The sequence below is a fragment of the Sabethes cyaneus genome, chromosome 3 (assembly GCF_943734655.1).
Source record: "Sabethes cyaneus chromosome 3, idSabCyanKW18_F2, whole genome shotgun sequence".
Lineage (NCBI taxonomy): Eukaryota > Metazoa > Arthropoda > Insecta > Diptera > Culicidae > Sabethes > Sabethes cyaneus.
Window position 1 is genome coordinate 62,720,642 of NC_071355.1, and position 16,732 is coordinate 62,737,373.

At 38.1% G+C, this 16,732-nt stretch overlaps 1 protein-coding gene across 1 annotated transcript in view; it reads right to left on the reverse strand.

The window, feature by feature from the left end:
• Window positions 1-4,357: 4,357 nt before the first annotated feature.
• Window positions 4,358-16,732, reverse strand: part of LOC128739646 (uncharacterized) — a 106,411-nt gene continuing 94,036 nt past the window's right edge. The window contains exons 10-15 of the mRNA XM_053835142.1: window positions 16,500-16,676; window positions 16,075-16,439; window positions 15,891-15,983; window positions 5,611-5,788; window positions 5,494-5,505; window positions 4,358-5,318 (exon numbers count right to left, since the gene is read on the reverse strand). Coding sequence (XP_053691117.1) covers window positions 4,358-5,318; window positions 5,494-5,505; window positions 5,611-5,788; window positions 15,891-15,983; window positions 16,075-16,439; window positions 16,500-16,676 — 1,786 coding nt within the window. The remainder of the gene's footprint in view (window positions 5,319-5,493; window positions 5,506-5,610; window positions 5,789-15,890; window positions 15,984-16,074; window positions 16,440-16,499; window positions 16,677-16,732) is intronic.

Consider the following 16,732-nt stretch of genomic DNA (forward strand, 5'->3'; position numbering starts at 1 on the left):
CCATAACATGTCGTCGTCTCGTTCCGTCGTTAAAACGTTCGGGAAGTCGGCTAAATTATTGGTTAAATGGAATTCATACTTGTGACTTTGCGCATCACTATCTTATAGGGTAAAAGCACCAGTTTTGGCCATAGTTTGGTAAACTTTCAAGGATATTGATCATGTTTTATAAAATTCTAATAAACTAAATATGTTTAACATCATCAACAGATAATTTTAGTCTTAATCATCGTAATGTATAGGTTTATTTGATGGAAATATGCTTTTTTGTTTCAATTTTTGTCGATTGAAAAACCTCTGCTGGGTTCCTGTTTTGGCCATAGTGTTCTTCTATTCGCCACTCTGTGTTCCTATTTTGGCCACCCTGCTGAAAAAGTATCGCAAAACAAGTTAAACTATCATGTAATGTATTTTACTGAATTATTTATTTTTTAAATATACAATTGCATCGGATTAGCATTGCTACCGGAATTTTAACGCTTTCTTGCCTGTCATTATTTGTGCAAGATTGCAAAAATTGGTGTTCGAGAAAAAGAAGTCAAAACAAAATTTATTTGAAATTATTTCTAATCCTTTAAGTAGTTTTCAGTTATAAATGTTTTTTGCAGTAATATAAACAAGTATGGGAAATCTTTTGGATAATTTTCATGACCGATGATTCAATAACTTCTGTTTTATTTGTTGCTACGGATACAATCACCGGAACAATGTTATCCGATTTACGGTACTGTAAAACAAAAGCGTTAATCATAAACCACAACTGCAAAAAATTGGCATTCAACTTTCAGCTTTACATAGGACAGATTGTTGAGATATTGTAATATACTGATGAATTACTTTCAAACATTTGAAAAGTGTGTAACAACCTTTTGATATCTGGATTTCAAACATAGTTTTCTTTAAATATTGTGATCGTGAAGAGTAATTATCACTAGGTATCGTAAGGCAAAAAGTAATTAGCCTTTCTGAAGATGCTGTTGTTTGAACCACTCAATCCCAGAGACTAGAGAAATCGTCGCTTATAGCGAAAATAATCAAAAAAATTTATGCTGTTCTAGAAATAGATTATATTCCAACATTATGTTAAAGTCTGATATAGTACATTCTTATATAATCGAGGAACATTAAAACCTATCGAGATATGAAAGCAAAACTTGAACTTCCCTTTGAGAAAACTAAATGTATTATTTAATATATTCCAGTGTTTACATGGCTTTCATATGGCTTTTCAAATTATTAGTGGTCATCCAACCCCGTTCTCTTTGACCAAGACCTTATGCAGAGAGAAATCTTCTTTTCTGAGACGCTGTCCTGGGAGTTGAATGAAAACAATTATCAAATCAACTATGATTCCATCGTAGTTTATCCACGTGGAAGCTTCCATGTTAGCTTCGCTAACTCGGGCGCTGGTTGAAGTCACAGTTTCGGGAGTCCGAATTGATAGTTGTAGATGACGGACCATGAAAGACGAGAACCATTTCTTGTCGTAAACGTCTAACGTAAAGAAAAGTTGCGAAATTTTTGAACAATATGTAAATTACATGAAAAATTATTTTTGAATGGAGTATCACGAGAGTTTTTGGCAAGAAAATCCTTCACATTGAATAACTACGTTCGGTGCTGCGCTATAAAATCGCGACGTAGCATTTCAATAAGCCAGGAAACCAGGGATGGTTCGATCACTTTGACTCAATTTTGATTCATTTGACAGTACCGTCTTAACGGAGCCAAATATGACAAAGTTATGTATGGGACATTTGTAGAACAGGTTATTATCTATAATTTTGCTGAATAGAGTTTTGCTGTATCGTTTGTAGTTACGGCACTACCGTGCTAGTATCTTATTAGTGACTAAATGAACGTTCATTTAGTCACTGATGAGTTACTAGCGTTGTAGCACCATATCTACAAACGATACAGCAAAACTTTCTTCAGAAAAATTTTAGATTAGAACTAGTTCTACAAATGTCCCATATATAACATTGTTATATTTGGCTCGGCTGAGACGGTACTGTCAAATGAATCAAAATTGAGTCAAAGTGATCGAACCATCCCTGCAGGAAACAATCATTTCCTTCTCCTTGGACAGTATCGTTCCGGTACGCCGTATTGTGGTAGACCTTAGATAGCGTATTTTTTACGGCTCGCATATTTTGAAGATACTTTGATTGTACACCTGACAGGCAATGTTTTTCGATGAAGCCATCATATTTTGAACAAAGAATATCAAATAATCAATAACTTTATTAATAAATTACTCAATTTAGTAATTTACTGCCTGTGCCTTCCAGCGGTAAGAAAAGAACAAATTTTGGAACTCGACGACCACAATTTCAGAACTAAATATCAATAGATTTTACGTATGGCGAAAACGGGCATATGAAATATGAAAGCGCTTTGACGTATGGCCAAAAGCGGCACAGCGAAAGTTTTTGGCCTCCTATGACTAAAAAGCTTTTTTTTTATATAAAAAAGACTTATTTACGTTTATCATATGATCGATATGGTTTGAGAAATAATCCATTATACCATATGGAAAAACCCAACGAAAAATAAATAATTTTAGATAATAAATGTTATGTACTGAAAGTTCCAGTCGTACTATGCTGACAATAGGTTATGCGGGAAATTAAGTGACGCCTTTTTTATTTCTGCAATATTCCTAGAATAATAATTTTCTTATATTAGTTTTCATATAAGTTATATGGAAAAATATCTGAAATTTGATTTAGTTACATCTAACGTTGTGTTATTAGCCATATATTTCATCAATTAGCACTTAAATACATGTATGGCCAAAACAGGTACTATGGCTAAAACCGGTGCTTCTGCCCTACATGTTCGTTTTTTGTAACTTCGCTGACTGTTCATATGAAGAAGTGTTCAGAATATTAGACAGATTTTTGCTTCAGTTTCGTTTAAAATTTGTTCAGTTTGTTCAGGTTTTGGCGTCCATTTTGACAGATTAGTTTTTCATGCTAGCCATGTTCTGAAGTATGATTTTTGTATTAAATAATAAACCATTCTAATGAATTTTTATGGCAGCTTTGTTAAAGTAAGTTCATCTAATAGAAGAATTTCATAAAACTGTAAGAAAAGTCGTTTTTAAGCAGGATTCAAGAATGCATTAAAACTGCTTGTAAGTTGAATTACACTTACTGATAATGCAGTTTTATAGGTGTTTCTTCAAGTCTTCATACATCAGAAATATTGATTGAATTGCTTGAATTGCTACTTGGGATTACATTTTTCAGTAAAATTTCTGGATTTAGCGTCAGAAAACACTGTGCACTTACTTTATTAGTCATTTCCCCCCCGGTTGAAAATAACCCTGCTACGAAGCGTGGTTAATTTTGACAGTTCGATAGATTTTGCAAACAATGAAACTACATACACATACACATAACATAGTTTCGCTCCTCACCTTGATATTATTCTCATTGATAGTTAAACAACTAACTATTCATCTATCGAAATATGAAACCGGTCACAATCTGAATTGAATTTAACCATATGAGACGAAGTGACTATTGAACTGTTAAAATTTAGTTAAAAGATTTTCACCAATTCAAGGGAACTGTTGAATATAGTCTGTTTCATTTTGTAGCAAGAAGAACAGCTACACGAACGCAGATTTGTTTTAAATTAAGAGCAGCGTCGTAAAACCAAAACTCGTCTGTCGATGTTTGATGTTTTGAGTAGCGAGCGAAATAAAATTGATATATAGTAGGTATACAAACAATTCAGAAACGGAATGAAGTGCTGAAGTCGAATCGGCAGGATAATTGAAATGTATGGTTCATGCCGCACAGTAATGTGTGTTTGCGAATCGTTACAGTCATGCTTTCATGTTTTAAAAAGGAGGTTACGGTTTGGTTATAATTACTACGCTGAAAACATCCCCATTCCACATGTCTCATCTATCGTATATGCAAATTACATACGGGCAAGCCTCTCGTCATTGGCAGTCAATCGAGCGAGAATGGAGGCATTAGACTGAGGAATTTGTTTCATTCATAACAATTTCCTTATTTTCCCATCGGAATGGATACACGTTCCATTCGAGTTGTTCAGGTTTTTGTCGATACACCTAATTAGCTGATTTTATAACAATTACCGTGCCCGTGCTAGCTATAAATAGTCTACCGATGATTGGTTTACCATTTTCACTTGGCGTGGTGAAAACATCCCGACACGGCAGTCAGACTTATTTTTACTGTTTGATTCGATTTGCGTGTTATTCTCAATCTGTCGCTGCCAAACAGTGACAGTTTTCTTGGGTGGCGGGTGCAGCCATTTATCGTTCAAGGCTGCTGGTACATCGTGTGAAGTCAGACCGTCATCGGTCCCATTGTGCTCACCGTAATCCCAGGGCATCAATGCTGAGGCGTAGTTCTTTACCATTCTGTGCCGCACGTTCCGTGGAACGTGCTCTAGTCTTGTCGTTTACTTCCGACTGCAGACTGGAGGTACTATTGCTGTTGGTGTTATGATTTACCAGAAACGAGGACTGAGGCGATATGGGAATTTCCTCGATTTTCTCCAAATCTTGAGCAACACTGGCGGACTGCTGTTTGTGGATGCCGCGCTGCTGCTTGGAGGAGAGCGAAACTGATGTTGCAGAACTGATCGAAGGGATGGACGAAAGTGTTCCCATTCGTGCTAATTGCTCGCGATCAATGGAAATCGAAGAAATAGTATCCAAAGTTGCTTTTTGACTGGTCGTCATCGACGGACTTACATCATCTTTGTCTAAACTAAACTGCCTTCGAAGAAACCTCGTTGAACCAGGCTTACTGGGACAGTCCATGCGATTAATTTGATAACCATGGTATCGATTGTCCACAACACATTGTGAAAGATTGCTTTCGCTAGGACTCAAGCATCGGTAGTAGTTGTACGGTGAACTCAGATCGATCAGTTCTTCGATGCGTTTGAACAACCGCGAGGAAGCCGTTCCCGGAGAGGCCGGATTCAGGCGATTAAAGCTAGAGTTTGCACTGAGAAATGCGTTTTCCGGAACCATTTCCGCCAACTTGCGACCGTGTGGACTTGGTTGCGGTGTCTTTATTTGCAATTCGGACAGATTCAGGGTGCAGTTGTTGGTACCACTGGAGTTGGAATCTATCGAAATCGACGGCGCTAGTGTTGGATTCTCGATTCCTGTCGGTGGCGTAATTTCTACCTTAACGTCTATCGATTCGCCTGCTACCGACGGTGAGTGACTGGACGAATGGTTCGCGGTGGAATCGTTCAACTGTTGCAGATTGTTCTGTTCGGATTGAAATAACGATTTGCGCAAAATGGCTACGTCAAGTCTGAAATAGACGGGAAATAGAAAAATATGGTTTAACCATGCATTCGAACATGGTAAAGGAATTAATGGAATTAATCGTTTAAACATTATTCCACCGATGAAGCCTTTTACAATATCCACAAACAAGTTACTGTAATCAACGCTAGATTTAAATAATCAAACACCGCTTTACTTACCCGTGTGATTCCCTATACAGAAAGCCGGCGACAAATTGGAAAACGAATACATAAATTATGAATGTTTACATTCGCACCACCATTCGGTGCGTGACAGAGTAGCAATTGGAAACTTACCCGATTGGCGGTGGCGGTGGTAGCACCTTGTCGAAGCCCTTCTTCCCCAGCAGCCAGTAGGTGTGCATTTTGCCCTTTCCTTTGATCTCGATCGGTCCACGGGGTTCGATTACATACCCGCCGGCTTGTTCCAGTAAATCGCACGTCTGCTGGGACATGTGGATGCGCCACGAGGAGCCTGCGGAATCGAAACGGTTGACGGTCCGGAGACGGGAGTTAATGTGGTCAGGCAGAATAATTATCGCATCATGATGATGTGGAATGGAACTGTATGCCGAGTAAACGCTGATGAGATGACAGATGACATAATGACCGGGCGAGCATGGGAAACTTGATATCTGAATGTAGCGTCTGCTGATGGATGGAGCCAGCAGTGGCGGCGGTGGAAACCGGTAGAAGATTAACAAAAGCTGATACGATTAAATGTTACAGAAATATTATTGTGGTTAAGTCGTGCATATTATGCCACCAGGTGTAAACAGCTTTTGACACGTGAGCCTCTTTCTTATAGGTATGCACCGTTTGTAATGTACAATGTAATTCGCCTGGGTGATGAAAGTGTCATCGAAGGTCAGATAACCGCATTGTTTACAAAACCTTTCAAGTATTCTGAATATCAAATATCGTTAGCCACGGTCAACGCACAGTTTAGGTGCCTCCCAGAGCTAAACTTTCATATTTAATGTGGCTGCCTGTTGAAGTCATTCAACGATGCAAATGATATAGTAAAATGATCTACTCATATTTCAGAGTGGCTACGTAGCTAAGGTCAGCACTAGTACTCTACAGCACGATGAGTTTTGCGAAATCGGCATCAAACCTTGAAAGTGTGCTTGGCTAATTAAAGACTCTTTTCTGCTTTTAATGAGCTAATATGCAGTAACATTAAACAATCTGGTTATTTATTTACGATCCTTCGTAAAATTTCTTGAATATTGTCTTTTTTTGCATTTATGACATTAGTATGACTAGAAATATAAAAATACGAAGCTCATGTTTTTAAATATATTTATTCCATATTGTTTTTTATATCTTCTTTTTATTAAAGATTGAAAGTCTTTAAAAAAGAAGATATAAGTCTGAAACGTTAACCTTAATTGAGGCACAAATCTTTCACATGATTGTGAGGAACGTGCTGCTCGAGCCAAAGATGCTGATACCTGACAACCTTCCCGAGCAGGAGCGAAGCGCAAAATAATATCAAAATGTGTTATTGGAAATCGAATAACTCATTTCAAAATTTGGTCTTGTTTTGGCTGACATAGTTGGTAAAATAACAAAAAATAATATCAAAATTTTACTTCTTTAAGGCCAAAAGAATAACTACTTGTGTTATTTGAATAACAGAGCAATAACATGATTGTACTCAGAGTTTAGAATAACATATTTTAGTATTATTAAGGTATTGAATAACAAATGCAGTAGTATACGAGACATTAAAAAATCATTTTATAAAATATTTATAATCTAAAATCTCTTTAATCAATAAAAAAAATTGTATGAAATATATCGAATGTCATTTTAAGACCAAAATAAGATATGATAACAAAATCAGTTATTAAACTTATCTTACAACCACTGTTTCAAATATCTACTCAATATCAAAATGTGTTATCAATGTATCTTCATACCTATTCAATAACAAAATATACTATTATAACACAGTTTGATATTGTTTTTATATTATTTTGCTCTTCGCTCCTGCTCGGGTTAATTAAAGTCTGATTAATAATTGTTACTCGAACGAAATAATGTATAATGTAAGCTTTCGTTACAAGATTTGGTGGAGTCTAAACACCTGAGCTTTGGATTCTTTATGTTTTCATTTATGCATATGTAGTTATTACACTACACAAACTCTTTTTTTATCTTATTTTTTTATAATTGTAGTTTTTACAAACGACGGAGGGGACGGTAGAAGAAAGTAATGAAACAAAGTGGTTGATTGTGTCTAAACACAATAGTGTCCTCCAGCTTGAGGTTAGAGGACCACTACAATGATCAACCCTCACCTAATGTCCAGCTCTTTCCACTTCACGCCTGTCCCATTCTGTTTGAACACTATCAATACCTTAGTTTCACTACTTTTTTCTACGGAGGGAACCGTCGATTGTAAAAACTATCATTATAAAAAATTAAATATACGCCTGACCTCATTACAGGCCACGACAAAACACAAGATTGGTCTAAACTTTTTTTCTAGCTTGTTTTTCCATTTTTCGCAATTTATAATTGGCTGATCCAGCTTCTCCTAAACAGTGTGCGTCGAATTAACGTATACGAGAGATGTTATGATTAAGAGAAAGTAGTCAACAGTGATACAGAAGGAACAGTGTGTCAACGCTTGACCATCTAGCATTTAAGATGCATAATGTTTTCCTGAAAAGTAAAGCTTGTGAACCTTGTGCTTGTGTAGATTGAAAAAAAAGGTAACTGCACTATATTCACTGTTGACTGTTACTATATTTTTCAGCAAAAATCATATTTGCAACGGTAAAAGTAAACTTTATTGCAGCCATTCTCAGGGGAATTTCAACAACAAAATGAATATTAAATCCAAATTAAAATTACTTTATCATATCATGTATGAGATTTTTTATATTTTATTAAAATACAAATCAAACTGGATGGATTGAATATACAGTATTGTTCCGATTATATCAGCCCCTCCGTGAATTTTAGGCTGATAACTGGAAAATTGATATAATTGTAAAAATTTATTTTTTGCTCAAAGTATGCCAAGTTTACTAATGAATTATGTTCGTACTAAAAAAACGATGTTTTTACAAAAGTTGTAGAACATACTAAAATACTTTGTCGAAAATAGTACCTATCTATCTCTTATGGTTGTCGAAATATGATGATTTATTTGTAAAAAGCACTTTTCAAAATGTTTGTAACTTTTGAGGATACAATCAGATACAGACAACTGATACTTACTATTACAGGTTTTTGGTTGTACTTTTATATGTGAGTTGTTTGATCTGCTACCAATTACCACCGTGCGAAACATTTAAGCTCAAAGAAGTACTATTTTTCACCCGAAAAACTCAATATCTCGGAAAATTTAGAAAATAACGTATAATGATGTTCCACGAAAACGTGGATTTAAATAAGACAGATAACTTTCTAGACCACTAGAATACGTTAAAATTGACCTGAATAAGTTTCAGGTTACGTTTTTACGAGTTTTGTCCACAAATAACGCTTCATAGCTAATTACTATGAAGAGATGACGTCTTTGACAAAGTTGATTGTATTGACATTTTTTTATATCTTTGCTGCTTTCGCAGATAACTTTGATATCATAGCCAGAAGCTTTGCGATGGCGGAGACAATCTACGCCATACTGAAATGGACTAAAAATAAGTACGTCGAAGCAGCGCCGTAGCGTGCAGTTTGTTAGACTGGTCCCCACCAAGGGCGCCAATGTCACCTGCGGCTCTGGAACCAGGCAAAAAATTGGGTCCAAAATCTGATAAAAAGATCAAAATTTGATAAAAAAAATCTGGTCCACGATACGGACCAAGTCCAAAATATGGTCCAGGTGCAAAATATGGTGCAGGTCCAGAATCTGTTTTAAAATCTAATTCAAAATCTAATTTCTGGTTTAAAATCTGATTAAAAATGTGCCCCTAAACCTGCTCCAGGCCTAAAATCTGTTCAAAAATGTGGTTCAAAATATTCAAAACCTGGTCCAAATGTGATAAAAATATGGTCTAAAATCTGGCCCTGAATATAGTTCAAATTTGTTTCAAAATTTGTTGCAAAATCTGGAACAAAACTTGATCTGGAACTGGTATGCAAGCTAACCCAGATCCAAAATACGGTCCAGATCCAGAATTTGGTTTAAAACTTGATCCAAAATCTGGTACAAATCTAACGAAAATGTGTTCCAATATCTGGTCCAGAACCTGATGCAGGTCCAGAATGCGGTTCAGATCAGGTCTAGAATCTGGGTCCAAAATATGGTCAAAAATCTGATTAAATATGTGGATACAAATTCGGCCCAGAATCTAGCACAAATCTGTTCCAAAATCTGAAACAAAGGTTGATGAAAAATATGGTTCACGATGTAGTCCAGGTCCAACAAAATGGTCCAAGTCCTGAATCTGGTGCAAAATCTGATCCAACATCTGGTTGGTGGTTTGAAACTGATCGAAAAACTATGGTCCAAAATCTGATCAAAAATGTGGTTCAAAATCTGGTTTATAACCCGGTTCAGTTCCAGAATCTGCCAAAATCCAAAATTTGATCCAAAATCTAGTCCGAAATCTAATAAAAAACTGTGAACCAAAATATGGTCCAGGTCCAGAATTTGGTTCAGGTCCAAAAGCTGGTTTTGGTTTGGAATGTGGTCCAAAATCTGATTAAAAATGTGATCCAGAATCTGCTCCAGAATCTAGTCAAAATCTGTTACAACATTTGGAACAAAATATGATCAAAAATTAGGTTCAGAATATTTTTTTCCCGTGTTTGAGACTTACCATTGCGACCATTTTTCTGAAGTATTGTGGTGAGGTTCAGAATTTAGTTCAGGTTTACAATCTGGTTGATGGCATAAAATCTCGTCACAAATAATGAACTTGGAAGGAACACTGATTTAGGATGGAAGTTAACCTCGGAGTACCTGCAAACGACAACAGGGTACCGGCTCACGATCTCGAAGAGATCCGACGAGAAATCGGTCTGCTGAAGAATAATAGAGCCGCCGGAAAGGACCGACTCCCGGCAGAACTCTACAAAAATGGCCAAGAACCGTTAGCAACGGCACTTTGCTGGCTGATTTCAAGGATTTGGGAAGAAGAGAAACTACCGGAGGAGTGGATGGAAGGCGTAGGCTGTCCCATCTACAAAAAGGGCGACCGGCTAGACTGCTGTAACTACCGTGGCATTACGCTGGTCAACGCTGCCTACAAGGTGCTTGCCCAGATTTAGTTGCGTCGTCTATCTCCAATAACAAGAGAATTCGTAGGGCAGTATGAGGCGGGCTTTATGGGGGCCCGTGCTACTACGGATCAAATTTTTACTCTCCAACAAATCCTTCAGAAATGTCGAGAGTACAACGTGCCCACGCATCATATTTTCGTGGATTTCAGAGCAGCATACGATACCGTTGAACGCGAACAGCCATGGCAGATAATGGACGAGTACGGTTTTCCGGACAAACTGACGCGGCTGATCAAAGCTACTCTGGAACGAGTGATGTGCTACGTGCGCGTTTCGGGGACGCTCTCAAGTCCTTTCGAATCGCGCAGAGGGTTACGGCAAGGAGATGGACTGTCCTGTATGCTATTCAATATCGCTATTGAAGGTGTGATCCGGCGAGCGGGCAACGAACCGAGGGGAACGATCTTCAGTAAGAGTAGCCAACTCCTAGTCTTTGCAGACGACCTTGACATCATTACTAGAAACCGTGGGACGGCGAAGGCAATCTACGCCAGACTAAAAACGGAAGCTAGGAGGATGGGTTATATATGGTAGGAAGAGGCTCTCGGAAAGTAACGTTTGCCTCCCACGGACAGTAACTATTGTCGGCGATAAACTGGAAGTGGTTGATGAGTTCGTATATTTGGGATCTCTGGTCACCGCTGACAATAATACAATAAGTAAGGAGATCCAACGAAACGACGCATTCAAGCTGGAAGTCGAGCCTACTTTTCCCTTCGCAAGACGTTTCGATCAAGGAGCATACGCAGCCGCACAAAACTGACTATGTACAAAACGCTAATCAGACCGGTAGTCCTCTACGGACTTGAGACAGTAACTTTACTTACGGAAGACATACGTGCAGGTGCACTTGCCGTTTTTAAACGAAAGGTGTTGCGGACTATTTTTGGCGGAGTACAAACGGAAAGCGGAGATTGACGGAGACGTAAGAATCACGAGCTACAGGCACTGCTTGGAGAGATTCCCATCGTACACTTGGCGAAAGTTGGGAGACTACGGTGGGCCGGCCACGTCGCAAGGATGCCGGGCGATTGTGTAGTGAAATCCGTTCTCGTCTAGAACCCCACCGGCACCAGGAATAGAGGGGCTCAACGTGCTAGATGGCTCGACCAGGTTGAAGCCGACTGGCGTGTGTCGAGACGCGCAACGAATTGGCAACGAGTAGCCCAGGACTGAGTACAATGGAGAGGAATTCTTGATACAGCAAGAGCCACCCCGGCTCTCGGCTGAATACGAAGAAGAAGAAGGGTCCGAACGAGCGGTAGCGGTAGCTGAACTACCGCCGTATCACGACCTATGCACTCTAGTCAACATTGACACAATCCACTGCAGACATAAGATTGCCGACATAGTGTTCTTCACAAACATCCTATCTGGACGAGCCGACAGTCAAATGCTTGCTTCAAGGTTGCACTTAAATCACAGGCAAGTTGCACTTCGGAATACCCGGGTGTTTAATCCACCTCATCGAAACAGGAATTACTCCCAACATGAGCCAACTTGCCGTTTCATGAAAGCTTTCAACGATCTACAGCATATAGTGAATGTTACCATGGCACTAGCGAATATTAAAAATAGACTTAGCTTGTATTTTAGGGGACAGTTGCATCCCATTTGAGGTGTTCTTTAATAGTTAATTTTCATAGTTACTACTTAGTACTTTTTTTTTATTGGCAAACGGGCTTGAAACCTAAACCTTAACTGACCAAATAAAAAAAAATACAAAAGTAATTACTGTCGACGGGAAAGCGTATATGGGCGTGTATGGAATGGTTAAGACTGGGAGAACAAAATTAGGTATCAGACTATCTAAGAGAAGGGTGCGGTGATAGTTTAATTGCAAAAACATTTGGGTACCAACCGAGAGAGTGCCATCGAACGATCCAATATATTTTTGACGTCATGTCGAAATTTCCCAGTTTCATCCAGTCTATCATTCTTCGCATCAGATACTCAACATTTGAGCAGGCCGAAGGCCGCGGATATTTTCTATAACATGCGGCTATTCGTGATTCGGCCATGTGTTTTTCGGCCATTTGTGATTCGGTGAGTCGTGTTTCGGCCAGTCGGGATACAGCCATTTGTGTTTTGACCATTCGTATGTAATCTGATTGCACACTTTATGCAGTGCATGTTTAGACTGAGTCGATTAGACTACTTGCAAGCTAACGGCAGATTGCTTAACGTTCGTTATGCCTACCATACATTATGCCTTCCGCACGTCCATTCCCTATCGTCCCTATAGATCTAGCCCAATAGATCTAAGCATTGGTCGCAGTGGTTTCGTGTCCTATAAACAAAAAAAAAAATCGTCCTCATGGTCCATTATGCATATTGTTCATAATGCCTGTCGCCCATTATGGCTAACGTTTTTATGCCTAACGTATTTATACCTAACGTTCATGATGCCTAACATCCGTATTCCCAACGTCCGTATGCTCAACGGGGTACACTCTCAAAAAAGGTTACTCATGTTGTTTGAATTGATATTCACGCACTGCACACAGTTCATCGTCTGTATCTATTATATTTCGCAACGCAATCAAGCAAACACTTATCTGTGTTTGAATTCGAAAGCAGACACTGATGAACCTTGCAAGCCGTAAGCGAAATGCGTATCTGTCGGAATAAAATTAATTGTGGAATTTTTTTCTGAATATATGTTTCGACTTTCTTTCATTTTGTTAAGACGCTCAAAATATAACTTTCTTAAATTAGCTGCCTATTCTAAAGTAAAAGTAATCCAATAACCCAATTCATTTTTGTTGAATTCTGGGTTTCAAAAATTATTACAGTACATTTTTTACATTACAGTTTTGGGAGTAACTGTATGTAATTACCGTTCTGATTCAAACTTAGAACAGTCTCAAACTTCGAACACTTCAGAATAAAATGCTCGTTAGTATCGCTAATATTATAAAATATTATGTTTATTGTACACCACCGTGTTCGTTAGAATGTCCTCTATCCGGTGAGGTATGACATTGAACTGTAGGACTCTTTGTAAGAAATCAGGAATTCAGGCGTTGGAAAAAAGTGAGAACTCAGATGTTAACTTCGTTCGTATACTCTTAGCGTTTCGTGCAAAAGTAGCTGTTTTTTCGTTTGCATTATTTTACCAATTTTAGAACATTTACCTTTCCACTGCGTGAATATTAGGTAAATGCAAGATATATATGTACTAAAGCATAGTTAAAATACAATATTTCATGCATTATTTCAAAGATATTAGATAAATAAAAAGTGTTCGAAGTTTGAATCACGTTTTGAGGTGTGATTCAAACTTCGAACACCTACGAATAATATCCGGTTTTTTCGGGTTTTCCTTCGGGAAAATTAATTGTCTGCATTGATAAAGCTGTAGAAAGTAAACTTCCTTTAGATGTGGTTCATGGAGTTCGTAAATATTAGCAATTGACTTCAGAAATAAGGATTGAAACTAATTATTGTGTGAAAAATTTAAATCACACTGTTAGGTGGATTTAAAAGGACAGTGTTTAGAAAAAGGATCTAATTTCACTTATTTAAGTTGAATGACACTAAAAACATTAATACTTTTCAAAGTAATATAAGTATTCGATGTCTGAGACTGAAATATTCGAGCTTTGAATGTCGACCATGAAAGTGTTCGAAGTTTGAATCAAAACCGAACAGCAGTTTTTTAGTGTTTTTCATTATAAAATAACATTTTATCCTCATTTTTGAAATTTTCCCATGAAAATAAATAAATTGTCTTGCTATTGAACCATTCATGGGGGTAGAATAAAGATGTTTTCGAGCATTTTACTTTGAAGAAAGTTTCAGCATGGCTTAAGTGTTCGAAGTTTGAATCAGAACGGTACCTATATAAACAGAACGTAATTATTTTTCTGATTGTTGTTGAGAGAGCGAATTAACCATCGTTGTTTGCTTTGTTCACGTTTATCTACACGCAAAACAAACCACACATATCTACTGAAAAAAATCATATGATACTACATATAATTTCTATGTGCCAAGCATCTGTTTAATCCGCTTAAAAGCGTACATAAAAGTTATTGGTCAAATGAGTATTGTGTGTGGCTTTTATAGAAAATGTGTGTCCACGTAGGTATTTCATTTGTTGATGACATTGCAAAAAAATATATGTGGAACACATAGAAACAATAATTTTGATGGCACCTTTCTTTTTCATCTTTTCATTATTTTTATAATGTGATCCTGTGCTAAATGAAATCCCATCCACAAAAGCAATTATTGTCGTACTAATTTTGTTGACAGAGGAAACTTTTTCAATTGAAACTAATTAACTTTTCTCGAAAGTGACAGCATTATTATTAAAGTACGTTTCGTTTTGACAGAATAGAAAAAAAAGAAAACGAAAAGTACTGTAGGCCTAATACTGCGACTATAACAGTTTAGGATAAAAGGTCAGTACATGATGTAATAAAAGAAGAACATGTCTGCTAATTAATTTGTTTGCTCTACGTGACCAAAGACAACTCCGGTGCTTCGACAAAAAATACGGAGCAACAAAAAGTATTTTTCTTGCTTCACCTGTAGCGTTGCTTCAGCTCTTCTATACCTAACAAAGGTATAAAACTTGGTCGACATTTTGTTCTCAGTTTTATCAATGTTTTTGAGAGGTGAAACAGTCACAGACTGAAAGCCTTTGAATTAGAATAAATCATCACAATACATCTCTATTGTATTGTAGAATAGATTATCACGGCTTTTTTCTTGTTAATAGAAAACATTTGCGTCCTGTCATGATTTATAACTTGTTTGAAAATAATATTTCAAATAACTTGAAACATGTGACAACTGTGCACGTATCATCGCACGTTTCCATTAGTTCGCAAGTGGTGGGGGCGCGTTATGATTTGTGAGTTTAACGAGATTTTTTCCTCTGTTTTCCACTAATGCGTCAACCGTACCGCATGCATGGAAACAAATTTGTCGATGCAATTAGATCGAAATTGCTTTGTGGCACAGTTTGGTCATTACTCGGAAAACAGAATATCATTTGGATGATTGATCACGCTGGCTGCCGGATTATTGTGATTACTTGGTTCCGTTTCGACCAGCAATAAACTGCAGTCACTCTACCGATAGATTGAACCGCAAAAGAGGCTAACTTTTCGCTACTATCTGTACGTGTACGGTCAATGATAATGGTCTATGAATGATTAATGAAACCTGATGACGGACGGCGTGAAAAATGTGCAATCTACCGTCGAAGCAGGGTTTGTGTTTTCACAGTAACGCAGCTTCCAAACGCAAACATTGCTTCGACGCTTCGAGCATTGGCGAGGTTGATGATGAATCGGGACGAAATGCGTCCACCGTACCTGTTGATTCCATGCGGGAAGCCGTGTTAACTGTGTCGCCAAACAGACAGTATCGGGGCATTGTCAGTCCGACGACACCGGCACAGCATGGACCTGTTGACGGCCGGCAAACAAATATTCGTTTGATTTTAGAAGGACAAACAAAACAACACTTTCCAAACAGGATTGTGGACACTCTGCTTACCTGTGTGCAATCCTATCCTCAGCTGCAGTGGAACGCCCGGCAGATGGCGTACCTTGAAGTTGCCGCTCTGGTGCAACAAGTCCAGGGCCATTGTGGCGATCTGTTCGGCATGGTCCGGAGTCCGGACGGGCAGTCCACCGACAACCATGTACGCATCACCGATAGTTTCCACTTTATACACATTATAGGCATTAATCGTAGCGTCGAAGCAGGTATATAGGTCATTCAGGAGGTCCACCACCTGAACCGGTGTGCAGTGGGCGGCGATTGTTGTGAATCCGACGATGTCGCTGAAGTAGATAGTGACTTCGGAAAACTCCTCCGGCTCAACGGCGAGTCCCAGTTTCAGTCGATCTGCCACGGAACTGTGAAATTATGATGCAATTTGAAATTATAGGGTTTCCTTTGCGTTTGAATTGTGTTACCTAGGCAGCATTCTATTCAATAGTTGTTCAGTCTTTTTGCGTTCCATGTCGAGCTGTTCGGTTCGTTCCCGTATCAGTTCCTCTAGGTTGTTGGAGTACTTTTCCAGCATTTGGAACATTGTATCTACAAAGTTAACTTTTCTTCCGTGGTTTAATTGCTTAAAACGTTCGCAAATCCTAAACGGTGCGAAAAAAGCAAGACCCAAGAAAGTGGAAAAATCCATTAATAATTA